The sequence below is a fragment of the Cervus elaphus genome, chromosome 25, assembly GCF_910594005.1.
Source record: "Cervus elaphus chromosome 25, mCerEla1.1, whole genome shotgun sequence".
Lineage (NCBI taxonomy): Eukaryota > Metazoa > Chordata > Mammalia > Artiodactyla > Cervidae > Cervus > Cervus elaphus.
In genome coordinates this window covers 54,587,079-54,609,145 of record NC_057839.1, presented here as the reverse complement: position 1 = coordinate 54,609,145, position 22,067 = coordinate 54,587,079, and the positions used below count along the sequence as shown (strand labels likewise).

General features: G+C 36.7%; 1 protein-coding gene across 6 annotated transcripts in view; it reads right to left on the bottom strand.

The window, feature by feature from the left end:
• Nucleotides 1-22,067, bottom strand: part of CDH18 (cadherin 18) — a 1,203,920-nt gene that overhangs the window by 89,039 nt on the left and 1,092,814 nt on the right. For all 6 annotated transcript variants that reach the window (XM_043887493.1, XM_043887492.1, XM_043887496.1 and 3 more), the window contains 2 exons: nucleotides 19,342-19,529; nucleotides 1,951-2,204 (listed from right to left, as the gene is read on the bottom strand). In XM_043887493.1, coding sequence (XP_043743428.1) covers nucleotides 1,951-2,204; nucleotides 19,342-19,529 — 442 coding nt within the window. The remainder of the gene's footprint in view (nucleotides 1-1,950; nucleotides 2,205-19,341; nucleotides 19,530-22,067) is intronic.

Genomic DNA, 22,067 nt, shown 5'->3' with positions numbered 1-22,067 from the left:
ATACAGTGCTTTAGATATCACTTTACAGTCCACATACCTCCTGCTGCTTTTAACTATAAATATAGAATGTATCCTTGATATCAAGCTTTAGTTTTAAAAAGAAAGTCTTACCCATGTTTATCAAATATTTTCACATCAAACTCACAGCATGAAATATTTTTATTCTCAAAAGATGTTGGCTCCTTTAGGTAAATGACCACTGATTTGTAAGTATCCTTTATAATGCTTGGAGAAGGAAATGGCAACCCACTCCAGTAGCCTTGCCTGGAGAATCTGACGGACAGAGGAGCCTGGTGGGCTGCAGTCCATGGGGTCGCAAAGAGTTGGGCATGACTGAGCGACTAACGCTTACACACTTTATAATGCTAGCTTTTAATGTAGTTAGCTTTAAAGACACATTTTCCTTATGAAATGCATATGGCCTTCTACGGAATGATGAAGCATAGTGGGTTTTCCTGTTTTTGGACAAATAAGCACATCAACTTATGCTTGCAACCCTTAATTAAAGATCAATGTTCACAACTGAGTTCATTCATTTTGTTTTGTATACTTTGCCTATCCTGCTTCTAGCAATGTTGAGTTCTTGCTCTCAGTGTGACAGAAGGGTTATCAACTAACAGGATGATTTTTCTACATTCACAAATGAAACAGAATTGTTTAATACATAACTTTGTGCTCTGAACATTGCTTCTCTCCATGTGTGAGTGTTCTGGTCATTTCTTTTAAACTTAAGAACAATCATTCTTATATAACAGGAAATTGAAACCATTTACAAAGGTTTCATAGATTCTGAGGAGACTATTTATCATACTAGCTTTTGTTAAAATACATGAGAACTAAAGAGAGTGAGAATATAACCTTGATGGGAAAAAGCAGACAGATTTGTTAAGGATTTCAGACCTTCTAGGGCCTTAGAATTATCCAAGGGTATATATACAAGGTAACTAAAGAGTTTTATATATTTACATAGTTCTTTGATTTTTATCATAATTAAGATACAAATCTTTCTGATTATGCAAGGAAAGCTTTAATTATCTCTATGCATGACATGCCACAATAATGTTAGTGAGCACTTACTGTGTTAAGTACTTTCTGTCAATATAATTTAATTCTGTCAACATATTCATGCAACATTATTATTTCTTATTTATTTACTTGATATTGAGAGTTAGCGAGGTTAAATGACTGTATAACATTACACAGCTAGTAAATCAGGTCACCAGAATTCTCACATTGGTCTTCCTGTCATTAGAGGTGAGTCTCTAACCTGCCTTAAGTTCCAGGAGTTGGTGATGGGCAGGGAAGCCTGGTGCGCTGCAGTCCATGGGGTCGCAAAGAGTCGGACACGACTGAGCGACTGAAATGAACTAAACTGAACCTGCCTTGGACAAGTTAGCATTTATTAAGTGGCTATTAGGTGCAGGCCACTTGTCTTGGAACTTAAAGCACATTGCTTGATAAATAATCATAATAACTCTGAGAGATAGATATTAGTGTTCTTCTTTTAGAAATAAGGGTAGATAATTTCCTAAAGCTTTACCACATCATGACAGAACAAGGACTCAGAGATGAATGCTATTCCCAAACGCTCACCTTTTTTTCACTGTATTTATATTTCCTATTACTAAGATACCAAAGAGTTTCAATTCTGTACTTATATATCCCTCTATAAATTTTTCCAGTCAATAATGCCCTCATCTATTATCAAATGAAAAAAAAAATCATCTGTGCGGTCACCAATATATTCATAAAGATAGCTGTATGTATGCTAAATTTGACAGAAACCCATCTGTTATTTACTCAGTTAATGAAACAGCTGATACTATCATTGAATTGCATTAATGGAAAATAGCATGGAAAATAAACATTTTAAATATTATTTATCCATTTAAAATTATTATCAGAGACACTAAGATCTTTATATGTCTAAAAGGAGAAAGTATACCATACCTTACTAAGCTATTAGCACTGTCAGGGTCTTGGGCCAAAACTGTGCCAACAACTGTCCCGATCTTGGCATTTTCATAGACTTCCATGACATAGGAAGGCATGGAAAATAGTGGTGGTTCATCTACATCCCCGACAATGATCTTCAGCATGGTAGCATCTTTAAAAGGACCCAAGTGAGAAAAGCGAAAATCAAGGTGTGTATTGGCTCCTTCTATGTTGAGGGTATATGACTTCTTTTTCTCATAGTTCAGCGGCTGTGGGGAAAAAATAAGATTTCCAATATTATGGCTCCCATCACTTTTCAAACAAACATTTCCTTTTCCATTTTTGAAACAAACAAACATAGATATGTTTAGGTCGATCTATCCACTCATAAATTATGAAGTTTGTCTTAGCAGTAATATCTAAAGCAGAAATCATGGAAACTCAAGTCTGAAAGGATAGTGATTTTTCACAGCCATAAATATGATGATAGTTAGGGACAAAAGAGTATTTCCCCCAGCCAAGCTAATATTGCTTTCTGGGGAATCTCTTCAAGCAACTGTTTTCTATCTCCTCTTTGACTTAAATCAAAGTTTAAAATATCTTTTTAAAATATTTGCTGTGTGCATGTTCAGTGTATCAGTTGTGTCCGTCTCTTTGTGACCCCATAGACTGGAACCCACCAGGTTCCTCTGTCCATGGGATTGTCCCAGTAAGAATACTGGAGTGTGTTGCCATTTCCACCTCCAGGGAATCTCCCCAACCCAGGGAGGGAACTTGCATCTTTTGCATTGCAGGTGTATTCTTTGCTTCTGAACCAATGGGGAAATGTTTGCTAACAATCTGCTAAATTGAAAAGGTATAGTTTTTTGGTTTTGTTTTGTACTTAATCTATCTTGTACCATTGATTTTTATCTATCATCATCTTATTTTTACCTTGCTGGTCTTAAACTTAATATTTTAATATCTGACAAATGTTTAAGCTTTCAATTAACATTCTCTTGAAATTTAGCAAAAGGTTTTATCCAGACTTCTAAAGTTCATTTTTATGGTTTTAATTGTAATCATTTACTTCTTTTTGCTTGTAATACCATTTCATATATTTATTTTGGTTTTTATTTCCTTTATTATGATATTTTGATCAACTTTGTTTTTTTCAGTTGTAGTATTCTGCTTGTTTATACCATTTATCTTTTTAGCTTTGAATCGACATTAATAGTTTCTCTGTATCTTTCTAGTTATTTTTTATTACTTAAAAAAATCATCCAGATAATATTTATGTATCTTCTATTAATATATTTATCAGGAGCCATGAATTTGACTTCACATACCATAATAAAGAAGTAGATCAATCTTGGTGCTTTGTCCAAGAGAATACATGGTCTGTTATAGGATACAAAATAGTAGACACACATTCACAGCCCTGGACACTTAGTGATATGTGATATTATAGGCATTATGAACAGCAGCCTACTCCAATATTCTTGTCTGGAAAAACACATGGACACATGAGCCTTGTGGGCTACAGTCCATGGGGTTGCAGAGAGTAGGGCATGACTTAGCAACTAAACATCAACATCAGGCATTATGAAAATAATAAGGATGCAGACTTAAGAAACAAGAGTGTATGAGTCAGCAGGTAGTATTTCCAAGAGGAAGTACCTTTATGGGTAATGACTGAAACATTTGAAAGTGTTAAACAAGAGGGACATAACAGGTTCTGTGATCCAAAATGTGCTTAGTTATAGGATTAATCTTGCTGAAAGTCTCCATGGTGATGTTAGTGCAGGCAATGCAGAGATCAACCTTATATTTTGAGCCTGCAGAAATACCTATAGATTAACATCTATGAGAAAAAAAAAAACAAACTATAGATATTTTTCCACCCCTATTTCTGCAACTGATTTTGCAGTGGTCTGCTTCAATCTTGCAGTCTTCTTTCCTGGCAGCATCAGAGAATGATCATTCCCTAGGGTGGACATTAGATATTTTCATTTACCCTAAGGCCCAAGGAGAAGCTATAGAGTATATTTAATGGGATTTTATAAATAGAAAGTCAGTCCTACTGATGATTATTTCTCTTATCTCTTCTGAGTTGCCTTGAAATATTGGCCTTCCCAGGGTTGGAGATTGTATAGAAGGAAAAACAAACATTTAAAATGACACTTGGTCCTTGGGAGAAAAGTTATGACAAAATTACACAACATATTAAAAAACAGAGACATTACTTTGCTGACAAAGGTCTAAATAGTCAAAGCTATGGTTTTTCCAGTAGTCATGTATGGATGTGAGAGTTGGACCATAAAGAAAGCTGAGTGCCAGATAATGGATGCTTTTGAACTGTGGTGTTGGAGAAGATTCTTGAGAGTCCCTTGGACTACAAGGAGATCCAACCAGTCAATCCTAAAGGAAATCAGTCCTGCATATTCATTGGAAGACTCATGCTGAAGCTCCAATAGTTTGGCCACCTGATGTGAAGAACTGACTCATTTGAAAAGACGCTGATGCTGGGAAAGACTGAAGGCAGGAGGAGAGGGGGACAAGAAAGGATCAGATGGCTGGATGGCATCACCAACTCAAGTAAACTCCAGGAGTTGGTGATGGACAGGGAAGCCTGACATGCTGCAGTCCATGGGGTCGCAAAGAATCAGACACGACTGAGTGACTGAACTGAACTAACTGAACTTCCAAACAAAAGTAGGTCCTAATAACAACCAAGAACAAATAATACTTCTCAGGGAGATAGATAAGAAAACAAAGTGTTTATAGGACAAAATAAAATATTAAAAATGTTAAAAACTCAAATTCTTAAATGTGAACCATATATACAATACATACATATTTATATATAAGAAAATATTATGCATTTCAGATTTATATATTTTAAAGAAGAGAAACCAGAGTATCACTGGAAGAACTGATGCTAAAGCTCCAAAACATTGGCCACTTGGTGCAAAGTGTTGGCTCATTGGAAAAGACCCTGATGCTGGGAAAGATTGAAGGCAGGAGAAGGGGATGACAGAGGATGAGATGGTTGGGTGGCATCATCGACTCAATGGACACGAGTTTGAGCATACTCCAGGAGACAGTGAAGGACAGGGAAGCCTGGCATGCTGCAGTCCATGGGGTTGAAAAGAATAAGACACGACTGAGTCACAGAACAACAATTTTAAAGAAAGGCTAATTGATCTGCAGTTTATGACCCACCGAGTGGGAGTCATTTCCTTCTCAGAGAATTGAAGCTAGAAATGAATTGCCAGTATATCTAACATCCATCTTGTTTTGGGACTTGCGTGACTTTTAGTTGGACTCACAGATTCACTGCACTTTTCTTTCCTTGACTTCTTTCTCCTTAACATTAGTAAGAATCTGTTTTGGAGTAATTCAATAAGTTTCATCCAAATTTAAATGACCTCTCCTCAAAATGGTACATAACTACTGCCTATCAAGAATTAGGTACATGGATATGGTCCCCTTGGCACAGAGAAGCAGAGACTGTCAGAATCCAGATATTTGGCTCATGGAAAGCAACACCTTTGACAGGTTTATTACTTGTTGAAAATTAGTGTAACTCTTTAGACTTAACCCACTGCATCTGGTAGACTTTATAATGACTAAGGTTCACTGAGAGTCAGAAAGACTTTCAATGCAACATATGAAGATAATTTTAGCCACCTCTGTCCCATCAGATATTATTATGAAGATGTGCATACAATACAACAGGCATATCTCTTTCCATTTTTAGCAGATCCCCTGGCAAGTCAGATGTCATTCATCTTAACACTGGCCTACCTTCTGCTAAGGTACAAGTTGTTTATGGGAACACATGGTTTCATGTTTATGATTATCTCATATGTATTTAAGTACCCCAAGAAAGAGGTAATCATTTTAAAGGACTTGTTTGTCAGGTCTGGCAGATGGATGGATAGGACCCATCTCAAGTCACTATGGAAAGAGAGGATATTTTGGATCAGGACAAAATTTCAGAAGCACATGAATTAATAACACACATAGAAATAGTTTTAGTAACCTTATTTATAAAGAAAACACTGCAGCGCTAAATTGCAAATTAGAGAAAATGGAAATAAATTACACTTTTTGAGGATTTTTTTTTGCAGGATTATATATACAAAAAAAGTATGTTAATTGTTGGTTTTGTATCAAAACAAAGAATATACAATAGTATATAGAGAAATAATTAGGATTATAATTTTTTTCCATTTACTGTAAATTCTGGTAATGCCGTCCAAGCACGTGTTATTCACACACTGTAAACAGATCACTCAGTAATTTCCTAGTAATCTTTTGTTCCCAGGAAATTAGTTAGAACTCTGTCTAGGGGTTTCATTTTTCATAGTTACAAGATTTTTATTTTTATTATGTGAAAGTAGTCTATCAAAAACAATAGACCAAGAACAGTGAAATCTATTCACCTAATACCTAGTTTTGATTAAAAGATGAAGGAAAAAAATTTAAAAACATACTCAGTTTATAAAAATACCAAAGAAAGCAAAAAAAAAAAATGCATGTTAAGCTGAGAGTATACAAAACACACACATGTCTTATCTTAAAACAAAACAGCAACCAAAAAAAAAATGGATACAGAACAAATTCATATGTGTGAGGCATAATAGGAAATTGATTAGGGCAATTATAGAACCAGAGATTGTTTATGAGCATAATAAATGGATTTTTCCAACTATACTATGTTAAAATTTCAACTGCCCATGCCTGTAGTTTTGGCGGGCAGGATTCTGACATTTGAATTGGACAGAAGATTAAAACAATCAACCCTTTTGAGACACTTGGCAACTCTTGGAAAGATGAGCCTCTAGTTTTTGATAATGTTCACTATTATTTACTCCTAGATTTTGCCTCACCAAGCTATTTGGTGTGTCTATAATTTGCATACAGTTTATCCCACTTGACAAAATGTCAGACCCATGCCAAGTTTCTTTTTTCTTTCTTTCTTTCTTTTCAAAACTGTAAGTCTGGATTACTAGTTCAGTATTTAAGATGAGAAGCAGGTAAGTCTAAGGGAAAGGTGTTCTATTGGAGATTACGAACATAATCTTAATATTTAAGGAGAAATATTCCAGGAACTCTATCAGACTCTGTTTTCTTTTTTTTTTTTTTTTGCCTTGGCCTTAATTCCCTGAATTGGTCTTCGTTATGGTACAAGTTTTTAGAGTCAGAAACCAAAGCTACATCATCACTGATGCTCACAGTTAACAAATGTGTTCATTGGAAGGACTGATGCTGAAGCTGAAGTTTTGATACTTTGGCCACCTGATGCGAAGAACTGGCTCATTTGAAAAGACCCTGATGCTGAGAAAGATTAAAGGCAGAAGGAGAAGGGGATGACAGAGGATGAGATGACTGGATGGCATCACCGACTCGATGGACATGAGTTTGAGCAAGCTCTGGGAGTTGGTGATGGACAGGGAAAGTTGGCATGCTGCAGTCCATGGAGTTGCAAAGAGTTGGACACAACTGAGCGACTGAACTGAACTGAACTGATGACTATTGTTGACAAATTGAGTAAATTAATATAATTTTAATATCATATGTATCAATTACCAAATAGGATATACTTATACCAGGAAACTGTCATTTATGAAATGAGAAATTAACTAGCTAACTTTAATTTTTTAAATTTTAGTATTTTATCTAGCTATGCTACATATGATACAATCATGATAATCATAATCAGTAATCAAATATACTGCTGCTGCTGCTCCTGCTGCTGCTAAGTCACTTCAGTCGTGTCCGACTCTGTGCGACCCCATAGACGGCAGCCCACCAGGCTCCCCCGTCCCTGGGATTCTCCAGGCAAGAACACTGGAGTGGGTTGCCATTTCCTTCTCCAATGTATGAAAGTGAGAAGTGAAAGTGAAGTCGCTCAGTCGTGTCCGACTCAGGCAAGAGTACTGGAGTGGGGTGCCATTGCCTTCTCCGAATGAAATATACTATCAATATATAATTTCCAGCAACTATAACAAGGATATGTATTGGCATATCTTTGATATTTATTTATATCCTTGCTGCTGCTGCTGCTAAGTCGCTTCAGTTTTGTCCGACTCTGTGCGACCCCATAGACGGCAGCCCACCAGGCTCCTCTGTCCCTGGGATTCTCCAGGCAAGAACACTGGAGTGGGGTTGCCATTTCCTTCTCTGTAATATCCTTGATATCCTAATATAATTGATTTTCTGACACTGAACCATTTCTGGAATAAGTCAACTTGTGATGTGCTTTGTTTTACTAGAATGGTTCTATAGGTGACAAGAGGTTGCTTAATATTTGTATTAGTTTATTAGTTTTTGTATAAATGCCATTGCATTAGTTGCTGTGGGCTGCCATAACAGTAAACAGTGGGTGGTTTAAAACAGCAAAAATGTATTTTCTTGCAGTTCTGGGGACGTGGCAGTCTGAAATTTGGCAGTGCTCGGGTTTATAGGGCCTATAAATTGTCTCTCACAAATCATTTTCCAGTTTCTGTGACTGCCCTGGCACATCTGGGAAAGAAGACACCCCAGCACAGATGGGAATCCAGTTTGCATTCTAATTCAACCACCTGAGGGATTTGCCTCTAAGTTTGGTGTTAGAAACTCTTATCTTTATAGCTGCTAGCTATTGGGTCATACAGTTGTATTTAAACGGAAACAGAAAACTTCAGATGACTCATGCAACAACTATTGTGGTCAGATCATGTTATGTATTCACCAGTATAATATTTCCTCATTTTTACTGCTCAAAATTGTCTGTGATCTCCATATATGAAGGACACTTCAATTGGATATAAAGACTGGGACTCATGTTTACTTTCCTGAGTATATGGGAAGTATTTGTGCATGCTTAAAACAAATCTCCCATGAAAATGCTTCCCAGACTGTCCTCCACCTTTGAAAAATTGGCCCTCTTTTATCTGAGTGCTTATAACAACTTAAATAAACCTATACAATTAACATTTGACATCGTGTATTATAACAATGTATCATGTCTACTCAGCTTCCTCTAAGAGAGAATATTATCTAATTCATCTTCACATTTTAGTTATCTGGCATAATTCCTGGTACATGGTGGGTGATTAATAGCCTCCCTCAATTTCAAATATAGCTGTGTTTAGAGTATGGAAAAGTGCTATTTTATGGTTTACATTTGAAGGATGAAAAATTCTATGTTATTTTTAAAATATGAAGTTAATTCCTACGTGTGAGCTAAACAACTAACATATATTAACTCATTTAATGATCACAACTCTTGTGAGTTACAATTGTTACCATTTACAAATAAAGAGAACAAAGTACATACAGAAAAGTCAAGAAACTTATTAAGGGGCAATAGCCTATCAGTGATATACTTGGGATTTGAACTCAGGCAGTAGGAACTCTACAGACTTTGCTCTTAAGCACTGTGATAGTGTGCCTGAAATCTAATTAGCATATAAAGGGTGTAATATAACATTCCAACTAACAAAGAACAGATTTTTCAGTTCAGTTCAGTCACTCAGTCGTGTCTGATTCTTTGTGACCCCATGGACTGCAGCATGCCAGGCCTCCCTGTCCATCACCAACTCCTGGAGCTTACTCAAACTCATGTCCATCGAGTCGGTGATGCCATCCAGCCATCTCATCCTCTGTCGTCCACTTCTCCTCCTGCCTTCAGTCTTTCCCAGCAAAGGGTCTTTTCAAATGAGTCAGTTCTTTGCATCAAGTGGCCAAAGTATTGGAGTTTCAGTTTCAGCTTTAGCATCAGTCCTTCCAATGAATATTCAGGACTGATTTCCTTTAGCATGGACTGGTTGATTCTCCTTGCAGTCCAAGGGACTCTCAAGAGTCTTCTCTAACACCGCAGTTCAAAAGCATCAATTCTTTGGCGCTCAGCTTTCTTTATAGTCCAACTCTCACATCCATACATGACTACTGGAGAGACCATAGCTTTGACTAGACAGACCTTTGTTGGCAAAGTAATGTCTCTGCTTTTTATTTGGTCAATCTTTCCTTCCAAGGAGCAAGTGTCTTTTAATTTCATGGTTTCAGTCACCATCTGCAGTGATTTTGGAGCCCCCCAAAATAAAGTCTGTCACTGTTTCTACTTTTTCCCCATCTTTTTGCCATGAAGTGATGGGAAAATAGGCCACGATCTTAATTTTCTGAATGTTGAGCTTTAAGCCAACTTTTTCACTCTCCTCTTTCACTTTCATCAAGAGGCTCTTTAGTGATTCTTCCCTTTCTGCCTGATTTTTAGTGGAATAAAATTTCTTCACTATTAAAGGATACATTCTTGCCTCTTTGCAAGTATTTCTAATCACATTGAACATGAATTATTAACTTCATTAATTATAACTTCATTAATTCTGGCTACCAAAACTCTTAGTACTTTTAGAATTCCTTAATTAAGACTCACAAAGCTAAAAAACTGAAATACTTGAAATTCTTTTCATGCAAAATCTTCTGTCACCTCTGTGACAGTTAGAGCTGTTTATTCTGGTGTAATTCTAACTTCCCCAGGCAGTGAGGCTTCTCTTACTTTTCTTTAGTTACTTTTCAATGTTCTAATGCAGTTCACTGTCCCTGATTGGTTCCAATTTTCATCTTAAGTTTTCATTTCTTAATTTTATCCTATTACTCCTAGTAATTACTTTCACATATCATTGCTCTTTCTTACTTATAAAATCAAACTTTTCCCTCTTTAATAAGAACACATTTCATATTCCTGTAGATAAGTTATCATCTTCCCCATCAATCATTTTCTAGCCAGCTCTACATATTTGGAACGTTTTAATTGTGTCTCATTAATCACTTCTACTATTCATTAAATCACACTAATATATTCCTCCTCTGGAACTATGCAACCATCATAAATAGATGCATACCAAAACCAGCATTTAGCCAAGTTGCTCTAAGACTCACTTCTTCTTGGAGTCCAAGAAGTTCCTAAAATTCTGTTTTCCTACGTAATAAAAGTGACTCATAGGACCTCTCCTTGATCCAGTTATTATATTGCATCATGATCCATGTGTTCCATCATGGAAATGGGATGGTAATAATGAGATTGATACCAATATTTTGATAAAAAAAAAAGGAACTTCAGTTATGCAAAATAAGGCCAAATCCTGGAATTTTCTGAAAAAAAGCATATTCTATTATTTGGTTCTTTTGAAATTTTACTTTTGTATTGGGGTATACTCAATTTTGTGATGGTTTCAGATGAAGAGCAAAACAATTCAGTCATACTTATACATGTATCCATTCTCTTGAAATCCCCCTCCTACCCAGGTTGCCACATAACATTGAGTGGAGTTCCTTGGGTTATACAGTAGGACCTTGTTGGTTATCCATTTTAAACATAGCAGTGTGTATTGTACATAACCTTGCCAAACTCCCTAATTATCCCTTCCCTCTTGGAAACCATGTTTGTTCTCTAACTCTATGAGCCTCTCTCTGTTTTGTAAGTTGATGTGTACCATTTCATTTTAGATTCCACATATAAGGTATGTCATACAATATTTCTCCTTCCCTGTCTGACTTCCTTCATTCAGTATGAGATTCTCTAGGTCCATCTATGTTGCTGTAAATGATATCATTTCATTCTTTTCAATGGCTGAGTAATATTCCACTGTATATATGCACTACATCTTCTTTATCCATTCCTCTATCAGTGGATATTTAGGTTGCTTCTATGTCTTGACTATTATAAACAGTGTTGCAATTAAAATTGGGGTGCCTGTATCTTTTCAGATCATGTTTTCCTCCACATATATATGCCCAGAAGTGGGATTGTAGGGTTTTATGGTAGCTCTACATTTAGTTTTTTTTAAGTTGTGGATAGCTCAACTCATCAGGCTGTTTCAACAAATCATTAATTTCCAACTAGTATACTAAATAATATTACAGTTCTGAGTGCTCAGCCTTTTCAGTTGTGTCTGACTGTTTGTGACCCCATGGACTGTAGCCCCCAGGCTCCTCTCTGCATAGGATTTCCCAGGTAAGAATACTGGAGAGGTTTGCCATGCCCTACTCCAGGGGATTTTCCCAGACCCAGGGAATGAACCTGAATCTCCTGCATTGCAGGCAGATTCTTTACCACCGAGCTACTGGGGAAGCCCAAATAATATTACTGGAATAGGTGTTAAAGAGGGTTAATTAATGTCAAAGTAGTTACAATGATTCTGTCACTCCATAGCCATGCCTATGGATAAAGAATCAGAACTAAAGTTGCCACAAAGCAGTCCTCTATCAAAGGTATTATAAATAACAGTGGTAGATTTCACTGAATTGAACTTTCCTCTCTTCAGTTTCTGGCTCAACAAGAGGACCACTTTCAAGATACTTAAATCTTATAAGAATAAAAATAATAGTTTGATTTTAAAATACAATCTCTAATGAATGTTTTATTTAAATAGTTCATTAGTATTAGAAACCTATTTCTTTTTATGTATGAAGTATGTGCATTTGTAATAAGTTGGTATACCATATTTTTACTGCACTTTGTGGCTCACAGCCTCAAAACTTTACAATCTGATGGCAAAGAACATCCTGATTCTTATTCTGTCACTCAACGCAAGACAGAGAAATGATACAGAAAAATTCAGTAAATACAATCCACTAAAAATTTAAAAATGTGATTATTTTGAATGGGTGTAGTACAGTTTTAGTTGGAAACATTTTCTATTTTTTCCCAGGGTTAATTTAAACAAACAAATACATTTATAACTCTTTATGTTTACTCTCACTAGCCACCTTTGATCCTTTATTAAATAAAATGGTATAAATGATATATAGTATAAAATTTTAAAAAATACAAGGTACCCAGTTGCAAAAAAATAAAATATGCACCAACTACTGTGGATAGAGCTACACATACACAGAACACACATTAGATACACGTTCTTGGAAATTATCAGTATGTTGGCACTGTGTTCAGTTGCTCATTCATGTCCAGCTCTTTGTGACCCCATGGACTATAGCCCACCAGGTTCCTCTGTCCATGGGATTTTTCAATATATTTATAATGAATTAATTAGAATAAGTTCTTTCTACTCTACTAGATCTAGCAGATTTAAGAATGATATAGAATTGCTGGAGTTTCACTCGTGGTTCAGATGATCAAGAATCTGACTGCAATGCTGGTGCATGCCATGCATGCTAAGTCGCCTCAGTCCTCTCGGACTCTGTGCAACCCTATGGACTGTAGCCTGCCAGTCTTCTCTGTCCATGGGATTCTCCAGGCAAGAATACTAGAATGGATTACTGTGCCCTCCTCCAGGGAATCTTCCCGACCTAGGGATCAAACCTGCATCTCTTAGATCTCCTGCATTTGCAGGCAGGTTCTTTACCACTAGCAATGTGGAAGATCCAGGTTCCTCTCTGGGTAAGGAAGATCCCCTGGAGAGGGAAAAGGCAACCCACTGCCGTATTCTGGCCTGTGAAATCCCATGAACAGAGGAGCCTGGTTGGCTACAGTCCATGGGATCGCAAAGACACGACTGAGAGATTAACACTTGCGCATTGAAAAACTAGAGAAATGCTTACCCTGATAGGTAAAACAGAGAAGATAAATCAAAGAAGGATATTTGTGAGTGGAACCTACCTAGAAATGCTACGCTACAAAGACAAAACTAGAATTTTGATAAAAATCCTTACAGAAGACAGAGGAGGAAGTAGATTGCCAAAAGCCATGAATGACAGTTCATGCTGTGTTGTGTCCAACTCTGCCACCCCATGGACAGTAACCTGCCAGGTTCCTCTATCCATAGGGTTTCCCAGGCAAGAATACCCACTGGAGTGGGTTGCCATTTCCTCCTCCAGGAGATCTTCCCAACCCAGGGATCCAACCGAGGTCTCCCGCATTGCAGGAAGACTCTGCCATCTGAGCCACCAGGGTGTTTATGCATGCGATACCAAAGGGGAAGTCGGGTGAGCAGGGATCAATTAGGAAGATAGCATTAATATATACACACTACTGTGTATAACTAGGTAACCAACAAGGACCTACTTTATAGCACAGGTAACTATACTCAAAATTTTGTAATATCCTCTGAGGGAAAAATCCACAGAAGAGATATATGTAGATAGATATATAGACCTATCTATCTAACTGTCTATAGAAATCACTGTGTTGTACACCGGAAACCAATCTGACATTGTAAATCAGCTCTGCTTCAATGAGAAAATATTGATATCATTCACAAAAGTATACATAGGATGTGCTATTCCTTATGTGATTATAGGTGATTTAGATAACTTGAAATAAAGGAAGGCAGTAAGATAAGCTCATGGAGTTTTCTGGAAAGTGTAGTTAATATTCAGTGCAAATAGAGGAAGAAAGAAAGAAAAGAAGAAATATAGGTATTGAAGTGTCACTGTGCTCATTAGCCAGGCACAACTTAGAGAACTATTTTACTTCATTTCATCTCTCTGTAACAATCACTTTGTAGCACATTAAAAATAAGAAAACTGAAGATTAGAGATTTGTGATAATGTCAGACATCTCTTACATGGCAAGACCAAAATTTATTTTTCATCCAACAGTAAAGATGGTATTTTCCACTGACTAAAAAACCAAGTTTAAGATTTTGGGCTTAAAATAATAGGCATTGTTTTTGCAATTAGGTATACTTGAAGAAGAAAAGTGGTACTACAGACACTGTTTGCCAGAAGTCATAAAAGAAAACTGGGCTGCAGCCTTGAGTTAAAACAAACAAACCAAAAAGTGGAATAACTTCTATATAGAAGGCAAATCAACATAGGGACCACAAGAACTGAATCTTAGAGAGGCTGCTACAAAGCATATCCCTGGCTACAGAGGTTTATGTCACAGGAAAGAATGCATCAACTTGCATTCATCCCTATCTTTTTCCCCTTGCCACCCAGTCAGGGTCCATTAAACAAGGAATGAAAGTTATCAAAGTGTATTTACAACGTACTGCACCATGGACCAGTGAATTCAACTTGGCAATTTTCTGATGAAGGCACGATATAGAAAGAATGTGCAGATGCTCCTGCAAACTGATTTATAGAGCAGGGCTGATTTTGATCTTTGGGAAGATTAGCTGTTCTGCCTTACTGGCTAAAGTGAGCTGCCTTAGAGATTAAATAAGGAACAAGTTCGAAAGGACTGTTTTATCTATTTCCTGCCATCTGTATGAGTGCCTCTTGAAGGTTAAAGTCCACAGAGTTATATAGCTTAATTTTCAAATTGCAATAGTTTATAACATTATATATATATAGCAATGGGATAATTCTAAAATGGATAATCCTAATCTGAAGGATTAAGAAATTTTTGATAAATGCACCCATTGGATTTTAGAGGAAGTATAGACTGTATTAAAAATAAATTCAGGAAAAAAGTGAAAGATGATTTGGACTCATTAAAATATCAAGGTTATTTTTAGTATTAACATTACCACTTAACACAATTAGAACACTTATCTTGAAAATACCTATTGTGTATGTGCATGTGTGTATGCAATATAGAATAGAGAATGTTAATTATATATAGGTGTACACACGTGCACACATATGATTTTGGCTTCATTTTTCACAAGCAACTTAAAATTAATTGAGGCCATGAAGGGTGATAAGATCCCCATTGTTCTTAATCACACAATATATACTTGTATTTTATATCATGTGTATATTCACACCATCCACCACTTCCCTCATGTTTTGTAAACATAATAAAACTTCCTACTTTATACAGACAATAGTTCTCAATTGGCAAGGATCCTCTGTTTCCCATTCCCCCCCATATATTCCAGCTAGATCATTGCAAACTTATCTGCAAACATGAAATTCTCCCTCCTATTTGATTCTGTCAAAGAAGGAGGCATATTGTCATAGATTCTTTCTTTCCATCTGCGATCAAGATCTCAAACAGGGTCATCTCTACCTCAGAGCACCTTTTTAATTCAATTACCCTCTCTTTAGTATCCTAAGTCTTGTCTCTTGACTTTTTATCCATCTGCTGATGGATATCCATTCATCCGTCAACATACTTTCCATCTCCCAACTTATAACTAAAATCTTCATTTTATAATGTTCTCATTGATTTGCCTCCCTGCCTTTACTACAAAGCTTCTCAAAGAGGATAGTGTGTTTAAACTTTTTTCTCCCATTTCTTTGCCTCCCATACACGGTCTCTACACTACAGTAACTTTGTTCTTTTCTTCATTGTAGCAAATTATGTTTCCTTTCAAGTAGGTAATGCATGTAACTTTTGAGATTCTAAAGAGACAAACTCCTGAGACAAATTTTCTGTCATCAATTTCTGTTGTTTTAGTCAGTAAGTCATGTCTGACTTTTTTGCAACCCTATGGATGGCAGCCTGCCAGGCTCCTCTGTTCATCGGATTTTCCAAGCAAGAATACTGGAATCAGTTGTCATTTCCTTCAACAGAGGATCTTCCTGACACAGGAATCGAACCGTATCTCCTGCATTGGCAGGTGGATTCTTTACCACTGAGCCACCAGGAAAGCCCACACAACATTCTAGCTAGGTTTAAAGGATGATAAAGGTGTGCCTGCGTGCCCAGTCGCTCATTTGTGTCCGACTCTGAATCTTTACAACCCCATGGACTGTGGCCCGCCAGGCTCCTCTGTCCATGGAATTTTCCAGGCAAGAATACTGGAGTGCGTTGCTATTTTCTATTGCAAGGGATCTTCCCAACCCAAGGATCATACCTGAGTCTCCTGTGACTCCTGCATTGACAGGTGTTTTCTTTACCACTCAACCACCAGGGAAGCTTCATAACCGGTGTACCAGCTCAATAAAGATTTGGGAATAAGCTCTTAAAACCCTTCCTGACACAGAGGAAACACTCAACAAATGTGATGTTACTATCTATAGTGATGAAAACGAGATGCAGATGGTGAGCTGAATTAACTTTTATAATCCTAAATGGTTTCATAGATCTAGAATCCTTCATATTTTTAATGACTATATTCCTCCTATTCAGCCTCCTTTGGGAATTTTCACTGATAAAATTCTCTTCTGTATTTTGATATTTTCTTCAAAGACTCTATTTCTTTCCTGCCTTCTGCTTGTTTCTTAAATGAGAGTGTTCCCTAGGGTTTCAGATTCATCTTTCAGAAAGAATTATTCATCCACTTACCTGGACTTATTTGAGTGGAGAAGCCATCCAAGGAATGAAAAGCAGACATTCCTTGTTTCATTTTTCAGGCTATAGTATTGTGTTGGCCAAAAAGTCCATTTGAGTTTTTCTTAACATTTCACAGAAAGCCCCAAACAAACTTTTTCTGGTGAATTCAATATATTCATTCATTATGCTAGTGCTTATTGAATGCCTATTCAATGTCAGAAAACATCCTAGACATTGGGAATGCAGCAACAAATTAAAAGACAACCTCATTCTCTTGTAGCTTATATTAAAAATTATTAGAAATAGAGACATCAAATGAGACCTTGTCACTTCCTGGTTAGATAGCTTCAGTGTTACCCAACAGTTCTCCATTGGGTAAAATTTAACAAAATTCTGTGTGCTTTCATATGAACTAGCTTCTTCACTCTCTCTGCTCCAGAATCGAGGATGTTCTTTAGGTCCTCACTGTGCCACATTCCACCCCACTCAGGTTCTCGTTATGTTTTCTTTCCTCGTCCTTTAATTCTCTCACCTAATTACCTCCTAAGTATGTTTTAGTTCTCTGTTCAACCACTGCTAACTAATCAGACAGGATTAAACACCCTAGATTTTGCCTTCCCAATAGCACTGTTTTACTCTCTGTCATAGATCACTTTTTATTATCCATCTAAGAATGCATGTGATATTTGATCGGTATCTCTCCACTTCCATAGGTGGGAAGCTCTGTGTAGGCTGAGACTGACTTTTGCTCTGCTCAGGCTTTCCTGGCTCATGTAGAACACAATTACTGGCACATAAGAGACACTTAAAACTCAATATTTTTTAAAGTAAAGATATGGGAATTGACTCTTTTTATCAACATTTTTTTATCCAAGTTTGACAATTTCAAAAAGATTAAAATGAGAAGATATTTAGGTGAAGAATCAATATTATATATAGACCAGTGATGATTATTTCCTAAGTATTTGCACACTTTAAGCTCTGCTTCTCAGGCCTCTTTTGTGACATACAAAAGACATATTAATCTTCAATTTTAAGTCAGTATAAAATTATGATTATTAGAAGAATAAATGAGATTTTATATAGTGCAAAGATAAATATATATACAAATACACACAGATAACTAAATAGATAGATAGATAATATAATAAATGACAACTAGATTCAAATACATAAATAGAGGATTGATAGACTGACAGACTGATTGATTCACTTCACTGTTCGGTGTGTATGCTCAGTTGCTCAGCCATGTCTGACTCTTTGTGACCCCATGGGCTATGGCCTGCCCGGCTCCCTTGTCCATGGGGCTTCTCCAGGCAAGAATAATGGAATGGGTTGCCATGACCTCTTCCAGGGGATCTTCTCAATTCAGGGATAGAACCCAGGTTTCCCACACTGCAGATTCTTTACCGTTTGAGCCATCAGAATATAATTTTTCAGCCTTTGTTCTCAACATACTATACAGTAGAATCATCCAGAGTACTTGTTAAAAAGACTAATTCCTCACTCCTAGCCTTTCTGAATCACAATATAATGAAGGTAAGGCCTAGGGACTTGCGTGTTACTAGATTTTCAAGCTGAAATTGTTAAACATTTAAACACTGAGACATACTGCTTTAGAAGTTACATTTAAATTCTCCTTTGCTAACTGCCTGTGTTCTACTGCATTCTTACAAAGGCATGAGCATAGTGTTCTCTTAAAAGCAAAAGGCAATAGATTTAATCTGGTGACAAATTCTTAGGAATAAAACAGAATGAGGGTAATGAGGAGGTAAATGACTTCGCTAAAAGGTCCATGACCATCAAGCAGGAAAGTCTTATAATGCTACTTTGATTAGCATAACGTAAAATAACGATATTAATAGAACTGGAATTCACGGTAACTATGTTATCTGAAAACAAAAATAAAGGAATATATTCATAGTGTATTCTACATCTGATCTTCCCACCATACTAAAACATAGGGCTTCCCCAGTGGCTCAGACAGTAAAGAATCTGCCTGCAGGAAGATCCCTTGGAGGAGGAAATGGCAACCCACTCCAGTATTCTTGACTGGAGAATCCCATGGATGGAGAAGCCTGGTGGGCTATAGTCCATGGGTCGTGGAGTCGGACACAATTCAGCAGCTAACACTTAAGAAATGATTTAAACAGTTAGACAAAATCATAATTAAAATGTCATTACATATTAAAGAGGAAATACTTTGTCATTTTAATGACTTGAAAACATACATTATTAATATCTTGCCAAATTTGCATTCATGGAAAAATGAGTGAATTGCCTAGCTCACTAACAGAATTCTTTACCTTTTTTAAGGAAAGGATCCCTTCTCTTGTCTCTTTGTCAGTGGAAATGGAGAATATGCCAACACCGTCACCATTAATGATGGAGTATGTCATGTCCGCATTTGAGCCAGTGTCTGCATCATTTGCCTTGATTTTCCCAACAGCTGAACCAACTTGAGCTGACTCAGGAACATACAGCTGATAGTGCTCTGAAAAAATATTTTATATTAAAATCATTTGATATAATAATGGTCATAAAACAATCATTTCATAAGAAGACACTGAAATATTTAGGCCACACATCTATTTATGTTTACATCTATTTCATCAATGCTCACATTTCCCTACAGGCACTTATGAAATATATAATAAGCATGATGTACATGTTGTCACCAATTGTTTTATTGCAAAGTTAGAAACATCTATTATAGTAATTTATTTATTATATAAAGCTTCAAATGACTATATAAATACCAGAAACCTTTAATTAAAATGTAATTTTATAAAAATTTTCAACCAAGATTAAATTAATGAGATTTCATACTATACATAAATACAATTAGGCCATATGGATAGGTGAATGTGAAGCATCTATAAAAATAACTTCTGAGTTAATAATTTTTTTAGTTTTGGTAAGATATTTCATTTTTTTTGGTTAGTGCATCTGTAAGTGTGTGGAGTATTCTAATTTTCTTCTAAAGGTAAAATTGCTTGCTTTAAAGTGTTATATGTTGTTGTTGTTCAGTCATTAAGTCATGTTCAACTCTTTGAGACTCCATGGACTACAGCATGCCAGGCTTCCCTGTCCTTCAGTATCCCCCAGAGATTGCTCAAGTTCATGTCCATTGAATTGGTGATGCCTTCCAACCATCTCATTCTCTGTCAATCATTCTCCTCCTGACCTCAATCTTTCCCACCATCAGGGTCTAATCCAATGAGTTGGCTCATTGCATCACATGGCCAAAGTACTGGAGCTTCAACTTCAGCATCAGTCCTTTCAATGAATATTTAGGGTTGATTTCATTTAGATTGACTGGTTTGGTCTCCTTGCTGTCCAACAGGCTCTCAAGAGTCTTTTCCAGCACCTACATGAAGATACTGAAAATTGACTTTTATGTGTGAGTTTGTATGTATCTGTTATTCAACAAAGATTTTTCCCAGTTATATACATTTGTTTACACTATACTTGACTTCAAATATTATTTTTTAGTTCAACAGCCTCACCAACGTAACAGTTCATGAGTAGAACACCTTCTGTGAAACATGATCCCCTGATCTTAATCATGTGCTTTGACCAGGATCTGTCAGATTGCTAAAGGCACCATATTCCTCTTAACAAAGTTATTTGACCTGGGAAAAGCATGAGACCCACATTTTTATAGGACTCCACAATTCCTCTCAGTTGATGGATGCAAGGATAGGCAGGTGATTCACAATGATTCACAAGGAGATTCCATTCCCCAAAATGTTCAAACTGGAGCTCATCTCTCTTCTCTCTGATACATTGAAACAGGCTTCTGACAATGCATGTTCTTCCAAAATTCATGTTGGCATAGCTAATCTAAGCTCTGTAATAATTTTTTAGAACCCTTAAAAAATGTTACAATATTCCTGAAAGTGAAAGTGTCAGTCACTTGGTCATATCTGACTCTTTGCAACCCTGGGGACTGTAGCCTGCCAGGCTCCTCTGTCCATGGGATTTTCCAGGCAAGAATACTGAAGTGGGAGCCATTCCCTTCTCCAGGAGATCTTCCTGACCCAGGGATTGAACCTGAGTCTCGTGTTTTGCATACACATTTTCTTTACCATCTGAGCCACCAGGGAAGCCCCAGGAAGCTACATATAAAATAGAACACTGTTCTGATGGAAAACATATAGAAAAGTTGCAAAATAAATTAGAACCTATTGCCCAAAACTTTTTGAGATAGGCTAGGAAGTCAACTTCCTGGTTGTGAAAGACTGTAAGTTCCAGGTATACTATAACTTTCCATAATTCAATAAGCCACCTAAAGGACTTTTGGCTTGTGAAAATTAGGGTGATGACACTTGTGAAAAAAAAAAAAAGAGTCTTTGTACACAGAGATAAATAAGTAAATCACAGAATTATTATGACGGTATTATTACAAAGCACATTGTTTTAACAAAGGAAGTTGAAAAAATATTACCAGTGGGTCATAAAAAAGGCATGGCTCAGAAAACCTTTAGGCAGAGTCTTTCAAGAGGAAATCTATCCTGGAAGAAGACGATTCAGTGCAAAGGAAGAAAGGATATTTGCTGCTAGATGGACCTTTGTTGACAAATAATGTCTCTGCTTTTTAATATGCTATCTAGATTGGTCATAACATTTCTTACAAGGAGCAAGTGTCTTTTAATTTCATGGCTGCAGTCACCATCTGCAGTGATATCAGTGCCCTTAAGTAATTCCCCTTCCTCATATGTTGGCTAAATATGGGGACTCACTTCTAATAAATTGAACACAGCAAAATTAATGAGGTATTACTTCCAAGATAAGGTTATGAAAGCACTGTGGTTTCTTTCATGAGTACTATTTCTCAAGTTCCCTTAGATTGCTTCCCTGGGGGAAACTATCTATGATGTTGTATTGAAGCCCTATGGAGTGCACCACATGACAAGCGACTGCAAACTGGCAACAATGATGTTAGTAAGCTGGAAGCAAAAACCATCCCTGCCTCCCCCAGGAAAGTTTCTGAATAAGATCACAACCTCTGCTGCCAAACATACTGGGA